Genomic DNA, 23,754 nt, shown 5'->3' on the forward strand with positions numbered 1-23,754 from the left:
CTGCCACTCTTGTGTTGAAAGAATGAAACCCACTACCCTATATTAAGGAAAAGATTAATATCTGATCTGAAGCAAAGACTTCACACGTGCTTTGTTTATGGCTGGCAGTGATTTTAAGCCATGTATTTTTTTTAATGGTCTGGTAACTTTTACTTTCCTCCTTTTTAATCATTTCAGGAGGAAAGATGAAGAAGGAAAGTTTCCTCTGCTCATATCTACTGAAAATGCAAGTCTGCACCTGAAAATGACACTCACAGAGAACCTCCTGATCATTAATTTTCTATGTTGTTTACTTACTCCTTAGTAAAGGGAGGACAGTATTTCTTTAAAAATAGACTTCTACCAATGCTGAAGTTTGAAAAAATCCAGTACAAGGTTTTACTGCAATATGCATCAACCAAGCAGTGCTCTGGAAACTTCCTAGAGCTGGCAAAGAAATGCTGCACAGCATCTTCACAAACAGTACGTTTTTCTTACAGGAGGTTAGGAAGATCTTGCAAGTATAAGATATTTTTTTAAACTGAGCTGTGAGATGTTTTATGATGAATGCTAGTAATTAAAACAAAATCCAGTGAAGATAGGAAGAGATTCCTGATATTTAGCAGCATTTGAAGTCAGCATGCACTGAACAAATGACAGAAAGAAACAATACACAGAAAAATATAATTGGATAATAAAGTCACTGGAAACAATGCAAACATTGAAATACACTGTTTGTATGCAAACCTCTCTCTTGAAACTCTAAGCCTTATGCAAACTTTCAGCTAGCATATGTGAGAAAGGCATTATTGCAGCTATGTTATAGATAGAAACATTAAGGGGCTGGCCCACAAACCACATCATCACCCACTAGTAACAGGACTGGGACTACACTCCTGTTCTTCTCACCCCTGCGGACTTCTGACTCATATTCTCATACAGCAGCTATAAGAGTGTTTATAAAAGGTGAGGTTAACAGAAGGACATCAGCAAAACTTTCAAAAACAGCTTAAAACACATAAAATAAAAAAAATAAGAAAAGAAGGAACATTTCTGTGTGCAACGTCACTACAAACTCAAATCTATCACCTCTATATGTAAAAACGTACATCTTTTCTGTTAGAGGAACATGTTTAAAAATACAGAATATTACAGAATCATAGAAGGGTTTGGGTCAGAAGGGACTTTTATGATCATTGAGTTCCAATCCCCTGCTATAGGCAGGGACACATCCTTCTAGACTAGGTTGCTCAAAGTCCCCTCAGCCTGGCCTTGAATGAATATGCTTTGGCATCAGCTAAGAAAGAAACTTGGTAAATATCTGTGTCTGGGTGTGTCCATGAAGTAAGGAAGACTCTTGTAAACCTATGTTCTGTAAAGAGGATCTGTCACATCGTCTGACACGTTACACGAATGCTCTGTACCAGAGATGAGTGTACTGGGACACTGTATGTTCTTCCAAAATAGAGTTCCAGATATTTTTTAGTAGTGAACTGGGTTTCTCTAGACCTTCCAATACTGCAAAAGAATTCAAGGAGAAGCACAACAGCATATCTCTAAGAAACTCTAACGAGGAAACAATCAAAATTTAACTTTCAGCTAGGATATAAACCCTTAGGTTGCATCACTTAAGAAACACAAACAAAGGATATAAAGTTACCATCAAGTGCAGTGGTATTTTAGTTGGTCCTTTGGCAGAGATTTTCTCCCACAGACCCCTTCGCACGTATCGGACAGTAGTGCCTGCGATCTGAAACTCACCAGGAAGCTCAATTTTCCAGTCGCTGTTAATGGATCTCTTACTGGAATCTTTTAAAGCTGGAAAGAATCAGATATCAGGGAATGAAATGAAAGCAAATTGATAATTACAATACAGCCCATCGACTGACTACACTGACCGAGGACTGTGCTTCTTTCTCAGCCCATCTAAGTGCAAGATGCAGTAATTTCGTAAAGACACACTAGTTTAAAAAAAAAAAAAATGAAGTATATTTTTAGCCAACTCATGGTATGGTTACTAATTTGAGTATATTCTGTATGTCAGTTGAAGAAGACATTTCTAAATACATTAATATTGCCATTAGGTAACAATAATGTCATATAAACTGGTATTGCTAAGGTTTTACTAATTAAAATCTTTAGTTTCTCCTTTCCAAAGAAACAAAGTTATCCATCTTCAAAACTGAGGGGGGAAAGAGTGTGCAGCAGCAGTTTACAAAGGAGAATTAAATAAGGATAATTACCCCATCCTTAGGAAAAAAACACTAATTTGGAACTAAATCGCACAACTCTTCCACTATTTGATCTGTTTCAGGAGTTTGCCTGAAAAACACACACATTCATGGCATGTTGTTGAACTTGGTTGCATACGCAGTCCTTGGCAAAGGAAAGTTTGCACAAGTGAGATGCTTTTCTTTAATTTTCAGTGAAGTTTCAATTTGGTTTTAAAAGCATGACTAAAGCACTAGCCCTGTGTTAACAAGCAAGAACTGCCAAGCAGGAGTGGCTAGGAAAGTGCAAAACTTACTGAGCCATTTTCCTTACCCAAGCTAAGCAGAATACAGATTGGGAACAGACAGCATAATTAAAGAAAATTACTTAGAGCTGTAAGTCTTACTGGAATAATCTCATCATTAGTCAAAAGGTTACACATTAAGCACACACGCATATATATAAAATGAACATGACTGGTGTACCTTCTATATTGAAAAATAACACTTAAGTCACTTTACACATTATTCTCAAATCTCACAATTCATCTTAGAAAAATGGACAGTACCATAAATTTGGACATATAGACAAATTGCTAGGCATGTTAGAAGAAGTGCCCTTGTGCATCAGTAAGGACAAGGAAGGAAGCCCTGTAAGATGATTATCAAAAAGGAAAGGTACTTGCAGCATTGAGTCCTTCCTTACAGAACAATCTACTGCATCAGCAACACTGATACTCTCTGAACACTCAAAGGAACTCCAGCCATATGAACATAATCTTACTGTGAGTCGTCAATGCAAGTTCATTTAGGGATTTCCCTGTTATCTATGTTACAATGGAAGCAAAGTTATTCAGATGTCTGTGTGATGCACTGAGGGAAGAGAAAATTGGCAGACCATCTGCAACAGAGAGAAAGTCCCAATGCCCTTTGTGGAAATCAGCACACTATGATTGAATTTGCTGTGACACCAGATAGATTAGTCTGTGTGTTTTTCAGTTACTGGGCTTCCTTAGTTCAAGGTTAACTGTGTCCTTTGGCTAAGCCTTTAAAATGGTGTTTTCTTAACCTCCAACATTTCAAGCCTATTTTATTCTCTTCCAGTAAAAAATACAACTTTGGCTTTCATTTTACTGAGTATATTGTCAGGAGGTAAGAGGAGCTGATTTAAAGCCTTTTTAAATGGCAATAGGAAAATCTCCCATTGTCATCCCTTTGGATCAAGTTCCCAAAGCCAGCAAATCCTTCCAGCTGCACATAGGCCACATATAATTCACTATTATGCTTAGAAGACCAGGAACTGGACTTCCTGTCCAATGTACAACACACCTGAGTTATCAGTTTGATCTAATCTACTGTGGGGAGTGTCAGTAGTGATACTGGATCATTCTACAGAGACATTCCTTTTATTCTGGTTGGCCTTTTCTAACATCTTTTATGTAGATTCTACAATGAAAACTCCCTTAAGACATGAAGGACCTTCCTTGAATGATGTTTAAGACGATAGAAGTCTCTGTCAGTTTCCCCTGTAGGGGACTTCCTGAAGATTGCTCTCCTTGGCTCAAAAGCACGAGTGCCTGGCACCACAGAACCCGGAGAGGCCACCAAAAGTATGAGCAGACACCTCAAGTGACTTCAGAATGGGGGACCGTCTCAGCTTCTTCATGCTGTTCCAAGTATGGCACACATATATGCTTTCCAGGCACCTGAGAACTGTCATCTGTCCTATTAAAATGATCCCTGTCATTTTTGACTTGTAGCCAAGTCAGCTTGATTTCTCCCAGACAACTCCAAGCAAGGGTCAATACTTTCCATGGTCCCTTCCCAACAAGCAGCACACACACAGAGCCCTGCTCTGCAGGCTAAGAAATGAGTTTGATGATGTCCTGCTATGCTATGGCAATACAACTCTCTCTGCAGCTTACTTCTATCCTGCTTTGCTCTCCAATCTACAAAGTGCCTTCTGCAAACTTCAGACAGAATTCCAAAGAAGGATTGTTTTCCTCTGCCAAAGCCTACTGGCTTCCAGGCTGATCAAAGCAGCCATCACACTGGGCTTGAGGAGCTGTGAACATGACAAATCAAAGCTGTGGATGAGATATAACTATCTCCACTGCAGTATGGCTGACTAGTAAAAATATCATGGCACATGCTCACAAGAGCACACAAGAGCTTGAATAACAAACTGCGCTTTGGCTCTAGCTCATCAAAGGAAGGCAGCTTGCTGATAAAAAAGAAAAATGTTTAATATTTGTGGATCTCTCTTCTAAGAAAGGCTTGATTTTGATTGTTGCAGGCACTGTTCCCCAGATGACTGAGTAGAAGGAAACAGCCCAAAAGGTTGAGAACTGTAGGAGTTACATTGGAGACTGCACAGAGTATCTGAGCCAGTGTGTTCACTGCTGTTTGTATTCACTCCATGCAGGTGCTCCATCAGTAAGATCAATTCAGCTATGTATAATTGATAGCTATATCAATTCAGGGTACTGCTATTTCTCCATTGGTTGTTGTCAGAAACAGCTACTGCAAGCCTAAGTATTGCAAGTCTGCCTAGGTACTAATGCACAGTGCTGAATGCAACCTTTTACTCTTACTGAATATTTGTATTTCTCCTGGGACTCCATGCCTCAACTAGGGCTGCAAAGCACAGCTCCTTCTCTTCAATGTGGCTGTATTTAGGTGGCAGCAAACATTCACTCGTACACCTCTGAGCTGTTCCCTGGCTCAAAAGCAATACCATTGAAGAGCATGAGGGGAAAAGAAACCCAGCAACAACCCATAACTTCTTTACTTGTTGGCACAAAGACAAGAACTGACCAATCTATTTCTAAACCTGGCATCTTGTCAGATCTTTATTTCCACCTTGGGTCCCTCCAGCTTGCTTCCCAGTCTGTGGACACACACTGCCGAGGCATTTCCTGTTCAAGGTGGTTTCTAAGCATTACAGCCAGCCAAGCCAGCCAGCGTGGGTTGCCTGTAGGTGGAGGGAAATTCTTCAGGCACTGCTCCCAGCACATGGAATAATGATTCCAAATTATGCTGGGCTCAATTCCAAAGCACTGTGCCCTGTTCTGAGTTGAAATAGGGTCTGATTGGGCTCAATATTGACAGCATAATCGAAACAGAAAATCCTTCCATGCTCAAACCTGGATTTACTATTCATTACTAGGCTATCAGAATGATTGGAACTTCGTTTCCCTGGACATCTTTTTTTGAACACTCCTGCTGCTACTCTTCAGCTGAGGTTAGCAAGACATCGTGGATCTTTTCTTTGTGTCCAGTGTTTCAGATAAAATTCTGAAAAGCTCTCTCCTGACTGAGAACCAAAGAGCAGAAAGCATTCAGAAACTTTAAAATGATCAGATTACCATTTATTTGATTCAATTCTTGGTCTAAGAACTGTAGAACTTTTATCTGTCTTTATGAGATGCACACAGGAGCCAAGTCCCACTCTCAAATATATACAATCCTAATCTTCACCATCTGATGGAGAAATACCTGCTTAAGTCAAGGTTATGCGGTCACAACGAAGGGCTAGCTCCACATAAGGTTCTCAGTGTTGCAGTTATCTGCCAAAGCTCAAACCTCTGACAACCTGCATAAATCCCACAAAGACAAACAAAAAGGTTGACTTCCAGAAGACAGAGTATTTGCAAAGCCCAATGAAACACTGGCACTCATTGTTCCACCAGTGCTTTGCTATGTCAAACATCTTACATGTAGGCGTAATCCTCTCCCAGCAAGCTGGCTGCAGCATTAGTAGAAATATTAGCAGCAGGAATATATGCTTCCTACCAAGAAGTAGTACAAATGCCAATATTTTGACCCAAGGGCAGTTGAATGACATGATTTGTCCTCTTTCTTTCCTCTGAATCTGAACTGAAGTGAATAAAAGCATCTTCCCCAGTGATTTTGTCAGCTTTGATGGCATCTCATGACAAAGAACCAGTAGCCCTGGATCTGAAATCCTAACATACAACCAGTATGTAAATGTTTTTAGCAGCTTCCAATATCCTGCTACTGGATTTTGACATCTCTTGGCTGCAAAGGAGAGGATTATAAGCAAAATACATGGAATTCAGAAACAAAAGGTCCTAGTACGAGCTTTGCTGCTGACTCCAACACAGCTATGAGCAAACTTTCCCATCTGTAAAATGGGAGGGTAACAAGCTCTGCGATGCTGTCAGATTTTCTAATAACAGCACTGATCTATCTCTGGAAGGAATTCCATCTTTCAGAATACTTTTCTACCCTAAAACCTCACAGTGTCTGCACTCTAAGAAGCTCACTTTGAGAGAACATGCACAAGAGAAACAGTACTTAATACTTTCCACGCTAAGCGACAGCTGGAACATGCATCTGTTCCAACCACTGCAACAAGAACATCAGGCTGTAGAAGCACTGAAACACGGTTTGATAGGGAAGGTTTTGGTAATGAGCTCATCAAAATCAAGAAGAGTTTGGCAATGCAGGTATCTATAAAATGCAAAAATCCACTGAACACAGGAGGAGGTGTGGGAAAAGAAAAGGATAAAAGAAAATTCCAAACATAGCTCCACGGCATAAAGAATTTAAGAGACAGCAGAGACTCCCTACTTAAGCATGGTCATACAGCTCCAAGTGTGAAAAGGATGTTTCAGTGTGTTGTGAGTTCTTCTGTACTTTGGCAACCTTCTTTCAACTCCCTGATATGATACAGACTTCCTGTGGGGATTCAACGTAATAGGGCATTGGCTTAGTTTCCCTAGAAGTAGATTGGAGATAAAACACTTCATCTATTACACATTATCGACATGGAAAGAAACACCACTAACAACTGGAGATAGAGGCAGAAGACCAAACTAGCAGATGTACATTATAGCTGATTTTACAAATGCCCTTCCAATCCTTAATCTGAATGATTAGTAACTGAACAGCTTTACTGATAAACTCTGCTTTAAAACAACTTCATGTACAAGTCTGAGCCCTCGCTAAGGGTAAGACTTTGTTTCCCAGCAAAAACAGATGATGAAACCTGTTCCTCTCTAGAGGAATGCAGAATGAGATTAAACTTACTGTCAGCTTGAGAAAATAGAGGCAATGGACTAAAGGCTGCAAGTAGCCTACCTCAGAATGCAGAATCAGGTCTTGTACACAGCTGCAGGAAATGGTGCAGGCAACCTCAGGTGCCCTGTCCTGCCTCTGTTCCAGTCTGAGCTAGGAGCCTTCCTGCCTGCATCTCTGCTGCTTGATTCTTAAAATGTACTGTTCTCTTTCCCACTGCTCCACAAAGTGCAATGTGCTCCTAGCAGCTATGTCTACCACAGTGCCAAGTGCTGCACAAAAATCCTTCAGTCTACATAAATGCATTTTCTGGTCCTTCAGGCTGGGGAGTGTCATGTTTTATCACATCAAGCAAGTATCATGAAATCAAGATGCAAAAGAAAAGATTGAATCAAGAATGAAATCAACACAGCCACTCAGAGACAACAACAAACCTGTTATCTTAAAAGTAATTTAAGAGAAAGGTCATTTTAACAGAGAACAAAACTGAGTTTGAAGCAAAACATTTTTTTTTGTCTTTTTACCCAGAAAACTGTGAGCAGGTTTGTCCTCAACCACTCTGATCCGTCGGGCACCTGCAGGGATCACAGCTGCTTCAATGTAACCTACAGCAAGAAAAAGGCAGAAGGATGAGAACACCTCACAGACAGGCAAAAGCATCAATCATTCAGTATCTCACCATGAAAAAATCAACTCCTGCCCATGCTGGGGAATGGGTGGGGAACACTTCAAATGAGATTCCTGCTTTGGCAGCCAAGTTTCACTGCTGTGACTTGCATGGCTATGATTAATCATTTCGTCCTGAGAAGAGGGATAGAAATGCACGTATGATGCTTAATTGCAACTTAAGGCTTGTGCTTGGGCCTAATTATGTTTGCACTCTCTGAATCACTCTGGTTCTCCTGCAGTACTGACAGGGATGCATGTAGACTGTTACAGAGCTGATGGAAACTGACACTGTCAGAAACAACATTCCACAACACAAACCAGATATCTTTAATGTGAAATGAAGTTTCTGATAGATGCTCCTGCTGTCTCCTCTTAAAAACAACAGCAACAGCAACAACAAAAACAACAGGAAAAACCGTGCTCAAGGGATCAGTATCTGAGAGAACTCTGTTCCATAAAACATTTGGATGATGCTAAAACTAAACAGAAGAAATTAGTGGGACAACTGGGGAAAAAGAAATTTGTTTTCACTTGCATTTTATCTTTATGAAAATGTTCTGGAGATTATAATGGTTAATGGGCTCCTTGTACTGGGCTGCTAAACAGAATTCCACAACTCAGATTTAATGCAACAGCAGAACTGAAAGTTTGTCAAGGAATGACCACCTCTAAATGCTGCCAGCAGAAGCACATGCCAAATTAGACCATCTGACATGCTAGGGAAGTTTTTACAGCATCCCATCATATTTTTATGGAATGATCTTGGCTTTTATCTTTCTGAAACTCTTGGCCTCTTCATGCTTCATTCAATAATCAGCAATATGATGTAATTATACTACTTTTCACTAACAGAATAACAGTAAAAATAATAAGAAGCTAGAAAGAAATGTAGCTTATTTTCACCCACCACAGAGTCACGTGGAGTTACGTACTTGTTCCATGGGGTGGAAGTGGCACCTTTAAACTAAAAAGCTGAGGAACATTAGACCCTGTTTCAATGGCCTGGGAGTCATGGAGAGATTTTCCACTGGCTTCACTGGACTCTGAATCAGATCCCTGTAAATGACACTAATCTCATCACAACCATGATTTGATTCCTTCTAATTGGCCACCCAGTTGACACTGCAGTGTATTACTTGGCACATCTTTTGGATTATTGCTCTCCCTTTTCTTTTAAATGTTAAGGAGCTTATTCTGCATGTCTTCTTATCTCCCCCACCTCCCCCTCGCCTTTTTTTTTTCCTTGGCTTTATAAGGGGCTGTATGAAGCTCTCCTGTGTCAGCTCTGCCTTTATGGAAATCAAGGCTGGCTAGAGTAATATGTTGGAGACGTGGCTCCTCTAATAGCAGTTTGGGAAGCTATTTTAGGGACAAGTGCAGTCAAACGGCCATGCTTCTCCTGCACTGATATGAGAAGCCTAAAAGAAGGATGCTGACAACCACATGCATCTCAGGACTAAGTCACTCCCTTGCCACAATGATATGGAGTGAGGTAGATGGGGATTTTAGATCTCAGACTGCAGATTTGTTTCTATCTCTCTGAACAAGCAGAATGTCCAGCCTCTTTGTTGTCCTATCAGTAAGGCCTTGGGTTTTGAGGGTCATTGGATGGATAGATGACTTGTGCTAGACTCTTTCCTTGAGTGTTTTATGTGAATCACACATTATTTGACCCTTCAGTTCAGTCTTTTTTGCGCTTTTTCCTCCTTACTTCTCTCTTACTCAGGATATCTCAGCAATAGTCAGCCCTTGTAGGAAAAACAGAAAGAGAGACAGAGAGCTGCAAACCATATCTGGTCAGAGAGGTCAAAGCAGTGGCTTCCCATCTGTGATTACAGAGCAGGCTTCACTGGGAACAATCCTAACTTGCAGGGTGAACTCTTAAATGCAATACAGAAATCTGTTATAAAATCAAAGCAAACAGATGTTGGATTTTACTCTAGTTATTTCCAGGAGTTATTTTTTCATCAGCTGAGATACCAAATTACAGTTAAAACAGAGTGTTCCAGAAATCAAACATCCCCAGTGCTCCCCATGCATCTGCATTAAACCCGATGGAGAATTACCACCAGGCATAAGCACACAGCAAAGACATGATCCACAACAGTGCATCACAGGAAAATAGGCCCTATGACACAACTGAACACCCCTGTTAGGAAGCCAGTTTGGAACATGCCCAAGTTTCAGGTAATGTAACACAACTACAAGGGTACTACTTACTTATATTTTAAATTGTTTTCCAGATATGAATGCCTAGAGTCAAATCTTGCAAGGACTCAATGCAAAGTTACACAGAACATAGTGGAAAGCCTGCCACTGACTTCAGTGAACTCTGGGTCTGTCCACTGACCTGGCAAAGCCAGAAATGTCACTGCTTTAGAGGTGAGCAAGCTGTGGAGCCATGCTTGAAGCTCCGTAGTGTCATAAATACGCTCTCATTTCATCACTGTGTCATGAGAGAAACGCCACATGAAAAAGCTGACTTTTATGTTACTTTTCACAATGGTAAATAGTGGAATATAAGCTATTAATAGGGTATTAGTTCTGGAAACTGTTTACTTTGGTCTTACACCAGATTTTTCTCCTCATGTAATTTCTTATCCTGACTGATGGCTTTTGAGGGTTGTATTCAACAGCTCCTGAATAAGAAGAAACATACTGTGTTAACTCACTGAGATCATGGAGCAGAAACCTGACTGCTGACTCTTACTTTTCCTTCAGTGAAATGTGAACCAATTTGCAGTTGTATGAATCTGATGAGTTCTTACAGAGATGCAGCAGAATTCTTGGGCATGTACCAAAAGAAGAATCTTGACACTCTCAGTCATTACTTCTAGCAACATTGTGAGTTAGGGGTCAAATCTGACTGCAAACATACTATACACCATCCATGCAAATTTGTCCCAGCTACAAGTTCAGATCACTTCCACTGTTCCAATCTGGACCTTAGAGCTATAGTGACGCTGCTGGTCACATAATACTCCAGGTCTTTGAGATGACTGTATTGGAAAACAACTCCATTGTTTTCCAGACACATTTTATTAAGCAAACTATCACTGCAGATTGCCAGAAAGATTATCAGGTGTTAGCTAGTAAGACAAAAAGTTTGAGAGTTGGCTTAGAATCAAGAAGATCTGTTAGGATAATTTCTGCAATGCCAGAGTTTGCAAGGTTGGGCTTAAGGTTCTTTAACTCAGGAATTGGTTAAAGACTGATGAGATTTGGCAACTATCGGGCAATATTTCTAGTAATTTCACCCATAAATCAGTCTGTTAAGATGAAGCTTTGAAAGTACAACAGGAGAACTTCATTATTTGATAATTTATAGTGCTGTGTGCAGTATACTCCACCTTGGGAACAGTTACTTTGGCACACACCAATCTTTCTGGACAATCTGCATTACATCAGTGTCTCAGGAATGTAAGACCGTGATTGAAGCAAATCCTAGATGCAAATTACATGGTGTAACTCGTATTAGGAGAGACACCAGAACAAAGAGGTGGCTTTGTCATCAAGGAGATTTATATGTGAACAGTGGCTACTGTATCTTCATTTAAAGGCTGGAAAGATTCGCAAGAGGAGAGCAGTTCACACAGGGAAATCCATTGTTAGCCACTGTTATTATTCCCAGAACGAAGAAAAAGTTTAGTATGAACTTCAGAACATCACTGATCTACTGCAAAACTGGTTTCCCGTTGACATCTCACCAAAAGACAGATTTCTGAAGGAGAAATTATCCCATGGCTGAAAGTACTGATCTCTAGGCATTGTACCTTCATATCTTATCCTGTACACACGTGATGACTACGTATGAGAAAGCCAACTGTTCTCTGCCCATTATCAAATATCACGACAGTACTTAGAACAAAGATCTCAGGGAGGAAGCTAAGGAAATTGAACTGCACTGTCTACCTGCTGATCACAGTCAGCAGAGCTCCCCCAGTATTTTAGGGATGAGTACCAGCTAGGCACTTCAGTTTCCATTGCCCTTCCCACCTTGCACATTTTACTGAGTGATAGTTTTTGCAGTGGTGGGCAGATACGTCCAGTGGTAACCATATGTTCATCTTCTGAACAGCTGTGATGATTCTCTCCTGCTATTATCTTGAGAGTAATTCCTTCATCAGCACCTGTCCACTTCCAGCCATGGGATAGCTTGTTTGGATGAAAATAATTTCATCGGGGAGCCATGGATAGATTTCAAAGCCTCCTACCATTACTTCAGCACTGGCTGCTAGAATTTAACTTGCATGTTCTGCTTAAACTCTTATAAGACACCCCAAGGGTTACTGTTGGGGCACTATTTTTCTCATCATTTCAGTGTATATCCTATTGAAAAGAAAATAAATTCTTGCATTATATAAAGATACAAGCCAGCACTACAGCACCACTGTCCAAATTTCCTTTCTTTCCTTAAAATGTGTGCTGGAAAAATAAAGTATAAAAAAAAAAGGCCTGCTTTCTCACTATTGTAAAATAGAAATTGCTAGCAAAGATAACACTAGTCATCTCTTCAATCAAATAATACAATTGGCATGTATCACCACATTATGCTTTGTAATTAAAAAGAAAATATCCAAATAACTAGAGTCATTCCTTAGGATCACAAGCAGAGTTGTAATCTTGAGAAAAAAAAAATCAGCAGAAACAGATGCAAAGGAAAACATCTTATTCTTAATGCAGATCTGAGAATGGCATGCACAGCCCTGGAGTCTGTAAGACAGATCAGCCACCTAACAAATATGAGCCAAAGAACTGACCTCTAGTTCTAGGTCCCTTGTACAGTGGCAGAGAGACAGAGATGAACTTCAGAGCAAATCTGTCTGTATTATTATCTGATAGTTATCTCACAGAATTAGGTACAGGGAATGGTGCCAGACAGAAGTAAACCTCTGTCTAAAACAGTGCATTCAGCTGCCCTACTGAAGACAGCCAGGTGCACCGTAGTGTATGTGACATTTAGCATCACAAATACAGGCTTTTGATCTCCTACCCAAGAAAGAAGTGGAATCCATTTACAGTTGGATCACTCTGAAACACAGGCAGTAAGTTTTGTACTGATGGGCCTCCTGCGAGGCGCTTCGAATGTTCCACCATAATGTTCTACTGGAATAGCAAAATCTTATAAAATACAGGACAGTAAGGTAGTAAAAATAAATAAAATTGGCTCAGTATTTGTCACTTCATTAATGAAAAAAATCTCATACAGATAGATTTTCTAGAAGGGAACAATCTGTGCTTGCTCTATCTTTAAAAAACAAACCAACCGGTAAAAGGTCTTGAAGTTTATCCATGGCTTTTGATACCAATCTCCCCATTTAATTCAACCAAAAGAAGACAAAAGACCAACACCAAAGGATGTCACCAACACCCACTGACACCGCAAACAGCATTCAAGAATCTTACACGAGAAACACTTGGGAACAGACTTTGCCTTTGCCATCACACATGTGGAAACCTTCTTACAATGACTATTGGTTACTAAGAAACAGAAATGAGTTGGCATGGGTTTAGTTCAGTTAACAGGGCTTGATAACATAATTTGCAATCACAGGAAACATAGGGACCAACCCTACAGCCAGCGGAGTTCCACACGTACCACTGCTGAGGATATGGCCTGAAGGTAGCAGCTGCAATTCACAAAACAGATACCACTCCAAAACAATCAGTGTATTGATATTTGAAGGTTATTCTCTTCCAAAATGCTAAAGTAGCATACTTCACAGTGTGCCGGCCTTCACTTGGACAGCAGCAAGCTTGTGGGCATTTGTCACTGACCTGTGCAATCATTTACAAATTTGAAACCTGAATTCACATTGTGAATTGTTCGATCAAAAGATCGTCAGATTTTTGTACATATTTGCTGAAGTGCTGATTTAAAGAAAAAAGATCATTTTTTTGTTCAGGCATGATGTCTCAGATCTAACACTGCTTACTGCATGTTAATCTGAGCGCCTGATTCTGCAAAACATTAATATACAAATATAAATTGATGGGAATAAATTGCAATGCATAAAATGCTTGCGGAGTTGGAGCTGAGAATTGTAAGTGAAAATCTATTTTCAGCATTTAACATAGAAGAAATCCCAACGCAGGAAAATAATAACTGATTAACTAATTAAATAATTAAAAAAGTGTAAATGGTTGATTTTTTTTATAAAATAAAAAGCAAAGATGATTCCCAATCTAGAAGACTTTTTGGCACTTTGTGGATGGTTTTTAAAGCTCTTCCCACAAAACAATGTAATTTTTACAACTGAAATGAGAAAATTCTTCAGTAATTTCTATCAAATGCATATGCCTTGACAAAAGGTGAAAATAGGTGAAAAATAACTTGGTCAAAAGAGTCAAAGGCAATAAAGCAGAAAATCATTTAGCAGGTTAGCCTAGCAATGCAACAACACAAGCGTGCTCCAGAAAGACATGCCAGAGGTGGGAAATCCTACTTGCACCTCACAAATGAGAAAGAGGGTACAGAGGAAAAGGTCAATGTTCAAAATTAGAGGCTCAGAACTCAGTGCTGAGACCTTGATTCAGGGAAGCTACTAAGCACTTACTCTGCTTCAGTAATTAAACAGAACTGAAGTGCATGCTTACGTGAAATTTATTTCTAAGTGCTTTACTATGCTGTCCTGGAGTAGCACATTTTGAATTGAATGTATTTCCACATAGAAAAATGACAATTCTGCATTTACTGAATGTGAAATCACTTTTTCTGAACAATTCCTTCCTTCTGAAGGAGCTTGCAAGTCCTGAGCCTGACTTTCCCTCCCTTTGCCTGATAAGGTTGAGTCATAACACATTTCTTAGAAGGGCAGAAGAGAAACTCTGGAACAAAGACTAATTCAGACACCAAGCTGTATATACATTAACGTTTAACAAGAGAGGGGAAAGTCTTCAGTCTGACCAGAAGCTCTTTTATCTTATAGTGGATACTGTTGCTGGCAGGGTTTCAGTAATAATATTCAGAGGGGAGGTCTTTTTATTTAGCTGAGATATACTGATTATGGAATAAATCATTGTAGCATACAACGAGCATCATTCAGAGCTCCCACAGAGCTCAAAGATGGTGCTGAAATCAGACTTTCCTCCGCTGGAGAATGTACTATGATTTTATCTGTTATTTAAAAATCAACAGCACCAGTAGTACTCAAACTGAGAAATACAACTTCATTCTGAGTTTCAGACAGAGTAAATGGCTGGTATCTGTACAATTGAATAACAAGCAGACATTCAGTGAGTATCATCACTGAACTGAGTGTTTGGTGTTCCTAGCTAGATGTCATTGTTCTAAATGAAAAATATTTTGGAAACTCCACAGTCCCATCATGTCTGATCCTGACAAGTTCTCAGCAATCCCAACTCACCATCTAACAAGAGGCTCAGCGAATCATAAGACTGAATCCCTGATCATCTATCCTTATATATCTAGTTTCTCATAAGCAGGATTAGGGACAAGTCAATATTCTCATTCTTGCATGTCTTTTTAGTGGTTCCTCATCACACGCTTTTACAGAACATTTTCTGGCAGCACGCTGGTTGAAAGAGAAAAATCAGAGAACTCAGGAGGGGTAGACCCCTATGCACTGTCTGCAAGAGTAGGATGTCATGAACATTACTAAGTTTTTGTGTTCTCATACATTAAAAAAACATGCAATTTTAGAGAACAGTTGACCTCTTCTATCTTGTGTTAAATGCTATCCTAGAAGAAGAGCTATTACTGCCTCTCTTTAACTCTCCTCAATCAGTTAAGAGAACCTCCACTCTACTGAAATGCTGCTGAGGGTTACTCACCCATGCCCTTCGTGTGGTTGAAGTCGCCTTTCACCACTTTACAGGTTTTGCCATCACCACTGCAGATTCCACAGCGATCCTCTTTGGCAGCTGAGCCAATGATTCCATCGCAGCCAATTTTCTAATGACAACAACCAGAGGTCCCCATTATTTTGCTTGCAAGGTTAAAGTATCTCTAAACATTGATGTCAAGACTAAGATAGACACCTGACTGATCATATGAACAGGAAGAGAATGCCGTGAATCAACTGAGCATTCATTTGGAACAGCGTTGAGTTGGTAATTTAGCAACCTCCTTCCTAACACTAACAGCATGTATTTTGATTCACAAGACATTACTAAAGAGACTTTCCACAAACACTAACTTTTCCAGATATCATCAGATATTTCACGCTAACCTACTCTAACTTGCTTCAAAAACACGAAAGATTACAATGATGCTTCATGTTTGTATAGCAATTGCTGAGGAACTAAAGACATCCCAGAAGTAAGGACCACTACTTTGATACTTAGCTTAGAGAAAAATGTGACTCACTTAATTGGCAGTTAACCCAACCCAAGTAACCAAAATCTTGGTGCTAGATCTTCACCTCACAAAATTTTAGAGTGCCATTATAAATTCCAAGGTGCTCAGATCCAATTGCACATCTGCACTACCTGAAAAAAGATCTCACCAATCATATTGCTCAAGGTACCTGCAATGCAAAATCACTTCAGTGGAAGCAAGGCAGGTTTCTATATGGCCAGTAGGTACCACATGATTTTTTATGCAATTATTAATATTCCCAGATGCTTGTACTGTCTGTACTGAGCTTTGACATTCCTTTGTAAAAATAAAAAATAAATGATTTCACCTAAAACTTCATTTCAAGTGGTTTTTTCATATTTTCTATTTCTACCAAAACAGTTACCAACAAAAAACTCTGAAGCAGCCTTGCTTCACAGACAGGTATTACCTGAACAGTCACAGTATTCTCCCTGGGGCTACAAAGATTGCCACAGTAAGTTTATTTACTCACAAACCACTGAAAGGTTGTGATGGTGACTACTGCACATTTGTAGATCTAGAAGGCAATAAGATTAAATTACAGACATCATATTAACATCATGATAAGTCTGTGTGAATTGCGTTTCTGTCCATGTAAGTCTCAAAATTATCAGTAATTCACTCAAATACACGAACTTTTACTGACATAAGAGTTCTAATTATGCAAGTTATTAGCAGAAATTCTACTATAAGGTGAAAATTCATTCTTCGTAGGTGAACGGTTCCTTGACAAATGAGTTAGCAGAATTGTCATTAACAACCCTTATTTGAACAAGGTTGTCATGTCTCTCCCTTCCTTATCTTCTTACAATAAAACCAGTTTGGAGAGAGAATCTCAGGGAACAACCACAGCATAACCAACATTTTGAAAAACAGGGTAAGCAGAGAAACACTATGAGAACTCCAGATGTTTTGTTTGTTTTTTTTTCTTCTGAGGCTGCCTGCACATAAGCAATGTGATTTGGACCTGAACTAAAACATTCTCCATATTTCAGAAGTCATGGGCCACTACTAAGTCCAGATGTATTTCGGGGATCAAAGATGGCCAGCATTCAGACGCAATCTGATACACTGTTTGTCAACACAAATCATAACAGACAAATAAAAGCTCAGAAAGGATCATTATTCTTAAATACATAGACATACACAAGCTCATACAAGCTCATTAAGTAGAACACATAAGTTGTTGGACAAGGACTACAGAAAACCTTGTGTAAGTGGGCATTAAGTCAAGTTGAAGATGATGACTGAGCAGTTCCAGTTCTTAGGGCAGTTCTTCACACCCATGTCCAACAAATAATTGTGGGATATTGAATATGATTCTGCCCCAAAACAGAAGGATGTCCCAGCTGTTCTCCTTCCAGGAAAATAAGTATGATTTATTAATGGGCTTGCTGAAAGGCAGCTGGAAATACATGCCTGACTGCCACCCTGCTGAGATACTGGAAAGGCTGTGTTTAATTTAAGGCTCTTGTGCTATCTTTTATTGTACTGCATTGTTATTAGCACTGTGTGAGCACACAAATGAATAAAAGGAATATAATGAGTGTTGAACCACACTTATTCCCTGTTCTACATGAGGAGTCTATAGTACTATAATGGAGGCATGCAGAGAATAGGGAGTCAGCAACCACATGCTTTGCATTTATGCTGCAGCTTCCCAGTTAACATAAACTACTGCAAGACTCTGAAAGAGCAAGACCCCTTATTTTGACACTGGGGTTCAAGATAAGCCATTTCTTACCACATAAGTCACTGACACACTTTGAGAGATCCTCTCTGAGGACAGGGAAAGCACTGAATCTACACTTCCTGAGAGGGAAGTATCTGACAGCAGTCCTTGGTTATTCTACTTGAGAGACACCTCCAGCCTCTATCTAGGTGAGAAAGCTGCTGACACTCCAGCACTAGGGGCCAAAGGCTAAAGCCTGACCCCACCAGACCTAGGGGAGGATCTCTCAAGTTTGTACATTATCAGCTTTTCACTGAGATTACACTGTGTGCTGTATGTATTACACGGTTAATCATTTAAATGGATATAGACTTCCTCAATCTGCAGAAGGTTTTCAAAAATGTGAGGGATTAATAAACAGCATGCAAAGGGCAAGTTACGCTGCTCAAAACTCAAGTGCTCACAGTGCAGAAACTATGCCTTGAATCCTAAGTAGTTCATGCTAGATCTTTATCACCTCTAACTGCTTGCTGTTCAGTCCAGCATACTCAACAAGGTAAGGTGTTTTTTTGTTTTTTTTTTTTTTGTTTGTTTGTTTGTTTGTTTTAATAAGAAGAGAAGAGCATAAAGGGGAAACTTTACACCCTGAGGAAAAACAGACCTTGCAAATAGCATCTTGTGTGCTTTCAGACCCAAGAGTTATCCTGCAGGTTAGCAGATCGAATCCATGAACAAGTACGCCCAGTACTGGTTGGATACTTCCAGTTTTAGCAATCTTGAATAGACTGGTAAGAAGAGAAGCATTTCTCTTTTTCTACCAAGATGATCCATTCAGGAATGAGCAGGGTACTTGGAGCTCTACTATATTCAAAAGGAAGAATAAAAGATGAACAGCTAGCCTGGCATAGCCACCATTTGCTACTAGGGGTTTGTGTGGGTACGCACCCCTGCCAGCCATGTCCTTGGACTCACTTTCTTACAGAACTTTCTGTACTGTCCAACATGGACTTGGACAGTGACATTCTTAACTTCAGCAAAGCTGAAGATGCTGGTATCACCCAAGAGTTCCAGTTCCTGCCTGTGCTAGCTGTTGAAAGTGCTGTAGCACTGCTAAAATCAGCATTAGACAAAGAGGAAGCAGATTTTAAACCAAAGCCAACCCCTTGCCCATATTAAAATATGAAGTGCCGGCAGGAAATTTCAAGTTAGATTTTTCGGGCTTCAACTACTCAGCACTGACAGTGATAACTGTATCCACAGATTTCTTAAGGATTTTCAACCCAGGCAGTCTCCTACTCTGACATCATGTTTTGTGACTATTCACTGACCTTTAAATTGGCAGGTAATTGCATGTTCACTGAGCCAAAAGCCTGAAATTCATTCTCTCTGACATGATACCTCAGTCCACCCTTCCTTCTCTCCCTTCCCCTTCTTATTTTTGTAATTAAACATCTGAAAATACTGCTTGTTGGGTGGTATTTCCAGCTTCAGTCATTGCTGGCTCCAGCATAGGAAAACTCCTCCTCTTGAACGCACATCATCTGGGCTCTTCTGTTGTGAACTATTTTCTGTACTGCTTGGATATTTCAATGATATTTTTATTTGTATTGTGAATGGCTGTGCAAAAACTCAATTGATACAGCCTGTGTGAATATGTTTTGCTACATAAACACAATTATTTTTGTTATATACACACACCCTCTGTAAGAAATGACATTGTAGGCTCACAAAACTGTAATGCTTCCCATATGCTGAACTAGCTAGCTGTCTCAATGGATCAAATATAAATATTGATGCAACATGTGCCATTTTACAAATTAATCATGTACAGAGCATGGTGGTTATGACAGATTCATCTGCACTGCCAACTTTTTGTCCAGAGTATCCAGTGTCCATTGATACCTCAAGGGATGGACTACATGAAACAGGAATGTACATATCTGAGCAACTGATATTCAGATTTCACAGTAAGATAATTTTTATTTCTTTGTTTTAAACATGATTTGTAGAGAATTATGGGTATCTGTCAGGATTTGTACAAGAGATTGAGCATAGAACCTAATAAAGCAGTTCATCTTTAAATTACTTCTCTTTCTGTACCACAACAAATTTTGTGTTACAGATTGGAGTCAACACAAAAGTTAGTTTTGAACATTGTCCTGGATTTTATTTGAATCATAGCGGTGCTTCAAGAACAGGAGATATGCACTACTTATTTTGTGCTGTTATCTTATCCACATTAGACACACAGTGATGCCCATTGAGTTTGTGCTTAGATCTCTTAGCAGTCTGTGATAATGCTATACGAAGTTATTCCCGATAACTACTTTTCCACATACAAAGCTTGAAGGCTTATATGTCAATAATCCCTGTGTTTTGGCATCAAAGCAGACTACATGAGTGAGCATGAAAGTAATACAAACCACTTTCCTGTCCAGAGACTTTTCCCATCCCAGGAACTATTTTGCTTCTGATTTTTGGCCATTTTCTGTAGCAATCCTTTTCTGATCCTTCTACATCAGGTTCATCTGAATGGACGCCTCAAACCTGAATCTACCTCCCCTCTGCCCTGGTTTGTACAAATATCAACAGGCTGCAAATACCAGAGGATTTTACATCAACTACTCGCTCTTTAAAAGCGGCATCTATCACGTCAGTTCTGAATGAGAAAATAATATGTATTTAGCAGTGTATGATATATACAGTCTCCTTTCTGTTCAATTCTTGACTGCAAAAGCTACAAGAACAAAGTCAAGTCTCCAAGGTACTTAACAATTAATTGGCTATTATATGGCTGCATGAGATAACATAGAAGAAAAAGAGTGGGAAAGCAGCATGGTTTTTCATATTCCACTGTAAAGAACATGAAAAACTAGCAAAATAGAAGATAGCATTTTGTTGCTGTCACCTACTCACTAAACTCTCAGCAGTCTTTCTACGATTACACTGGTATAGATATAGGAACTGAGAAAAAAGCAATTATACAGTAGGTATCTGTAGCTCAAATAATCCCTTCCTAGACTTTGTGAGCAATACCAAACGATTTATCGAAGTACAGCACAGAGCCAAGCTGTATGAAGACAAGCTACTCAGTCTGGAACATCTTGTACCACAGTTTATAATGCAGGAATATGAATAATACATGGAAAATCATCAGATGAGGAGGCAAAGCCAGAACTGCATGCATCAATCAAATGCAAAACATAGGTACTAAGTATGTTGGAAAAGCATTTGCCAACAATAGGTCCAGCAGACAACTGCAATTTATCCTCTGCCACTTGTGGCCCTCTCCTGACACTCTGTCCACCCGATCTGCAAAGACTGTTCTTGAAAATGTGTCCATTTTCAAATTTGCAGTCTTTCAGACTGTATTACAGACAGTCATTCTATAGCATTTTTACTGCGCCAGAACAGCCTAATGTGTAGCTTGTCAACATTAAATGGACTGCAGATTCACTAGCAAGCTAAAAGTAGCCATGACATAGCAAAACATAAATGAGAAAACTCTAGAGAGAGTCAAAATATCTTCACCTTTTATGTTATTAAATCACAAAGACTGCCTTTGATCTCTAGCCAGGTTCTGCTGTACAAGACCTCAGATTACATCCTGAAGCACAATCGGTAGTCTCCACTGGAAAGTTCTTATGCTATCATGAGTCTCTGAATAATCCTTTGAAAACAGCCAGCACAAAGTCATGTGCATCACAACACTCAGCTGAGCAGCTTGTCTTCTCTCCACAACACTTTTTAGTGGCATCTAACACCTTTTTTTTTTAGCTCTACTTCAGCCAGCAGCTTGCTTCCAGCATGAGCAGCATAACAGAATGAAGAACTGTAAGAGGTCAGAGAGCACACAGTTTCCATGAATGCTGTCTCATGGAAAAAAACAAAAACCCTAGGAAACTTTCTCTCTGAAAGCCACTTGGAGAAAAATAGGAGAAGATAAAAGCAATCTGGGGTGCAGTTTGGACTGTATTACCTTATCTTCACCAACACTGCAACATCTATACTAGAGAAACCATGAAAGAACGCAAGAGAGAGAGACTACAGAGTTCTCCAACCTGTTACAGATCTTCCATCTCTTAAAAACTCCAGGAGAAAATAAATTCTCCTTGCTAGAAGACATTTCAGAAAGATCAAATACCTATATGAACACTGCATTTTGTACCAGAAGATAGTACAGATAAGTGCATTTACTTTTACTGAGCAGTATCTCTTCTAATAGCATAACTTTATAAGACTATCCTCAATTTTTCACACCAACTCTTGAAGCTCTTACACAACTTTTGTCTTGTCCTCGTGCTGGGACACTTCTACAACGATCATGAACAAAATGTTCATCCTGAAAGGCAATTCTAATAAACAAAGACAGGATAAAACTGAATAAGGACCTCAGGGTTTATCTCAAAGACAAAGAGCAAAATTATAGAAAAATAGAGGTGACTTCGGAATTTCTGTGCTAAATTTAGGGCTGACTGCTCTGTTCTATTGCCTCTCTGAATGACCACTGTATTAATCAGGTTTAGTCAATCCAGCTGCCTTCAGGTATAAGTGGTAAATATTGCTGCTTACCACGATTTTCCTTCAGAGGCAGTGTGGCTTACATAAAAAAATTTAATTCACACTGTTTAGACTGGATCTCAGCTCATGGCTTTAAAATGAAGCTGAAAGAAGTTCATAACATACAATGAAAGAAAGACTCTCCATCCTTTAATGTGCAACTCCAGTTAGGGTATGTTGAGGATCAAAGGTCCTGTTCCTGCTTCCCTTCTCAAAACCCTACTTTCCTTGAAAGAAAGATGAACATAGCAAAGACAAACTGAATTCCTTTTTCCATCAACAATGCATGTAGGAGCAAATACACCTAAAGGGAAGAGAGCTATTGCATTGCCAGGCCATTCTATGATTCTATGATTCACAAGTAACGGATACTGCTAATATGCCTGTTACTCTGGCAATGTATTATTCCTGCCTTTGAGAGCCTCTAACTGCACAGATTATGCAAGAAAATAAATAACAGCAATACCACCCTCTGATTTCAGCACTTATTCTGTACTCCAGACCTCCTGCCATGCTTGTTGCAAGGCTTTGTCTACACTGGGGAAAAAAACAAGAGTAATTGAATGAATATGATGATTAAATTCATTTAATAGATAGCTAGTTTGACAAGCATCTATGGCAAATGAGGTACATAGTCACACATGGTGATTCTCAGCACTAGACTGCATATAAGGCAGAAAATTATGATAAATTACTTCACAAGACTTTCAAAACTACTCGGCTTGAATTGATCATTTTGCATTTTCTCCCAGCCAGATGCAAATGGACTGAATGTTCTGCAGCTGTCATCACCTCTCTGAACAGTTTAAGGCAGTTGCCCCCAAGTTAAGAGCACAATTTGCTTTTCGTGATGTACCTCCAAAGCTCTGGGCTCATAAAGGTTTTCACTAGGAGGGGAGCTGGCTACTGCTGTTCACTGGAAGAAGAAAATGTACATTGCCATAATGTCTGATTTACCATTTGTGGCTGATCTGAACATTTGGAGCAGTAAAGTTGGCCAGCCCAGCATAATGGTCAATGGCACACAGCTGGAGGTGCACAGCTGGCCTTACTATAAAAGATTATTAATGGATTTTTCAGTTTTTTTTTTTTTTTTTTTAAAGATACAGCTGAAAACAGGGAAAAATTAAGTAACTTGGGATGCACCATGAACCTGGCTCTGTGCAAGGCATTTTTTATTAAAGAGCATTTAAAGAATCAAGCCTATGCTGGCTTCCCCACAACTTGCTGTTGTTCAGATTCTTCATCTGAATAAATTATAAGGGCTGAATTAAACATGC

At 39.5% G+C, this 23,754-nt stretch overlaps 1 protein-coding gene across 2 annotated transcripts in view; it reads right to left on the bottom strand.

Annotated features, from left to right (window-relative positions):
• ADAMTS17 (ADAM metallopeptidase with thrombospondin type 1 motif 17) overlaps positions 1–23,754 on the bottom strand; it is a 166,376-nt gene that overhangs the window by 41,090 nt on the left and 101,532 nt on the right. The window contains exons 15-18 of one of the 2 annotated variants that reach the window (XM_085234375.1): positions 15,696–15,816; positions 13,308–13,382; positions 7,757–7,837; positions 1,640–1,797 (exon numbers count right to left, since the gene is read on the bottom strand). In XM_085234375.1, coding sequence (XP_085090501.1) covers positions 1,640–1,797; positions 7,757–7,837; positions 13,308–13,382; positions 15,696–15,816 — 435 coding nt within the window. The remainder of the gene's footprint in view (positions 1–1,639; positions 1,798–7,756; positions 7,838–13,307; positions 13,383–15,695; positions 15,817–23,754) is intronic. The other variant, XM_085234376.1, reaches the window with a different exon arrangement.

This window comes from Meleagris gallopavo, chromosome 12 (genome assembly GCF_905368555.1).
Source record: "Meleagris gallopavo chromosome 12, MGAL_WU_HG_1.1, whole genome shotgun sequence".
NCBI lineage: Eukaryota > Metazoa > Chordata > Aves > Galliformes > Phasianidae > Meleagris > Meleagris gallopavo.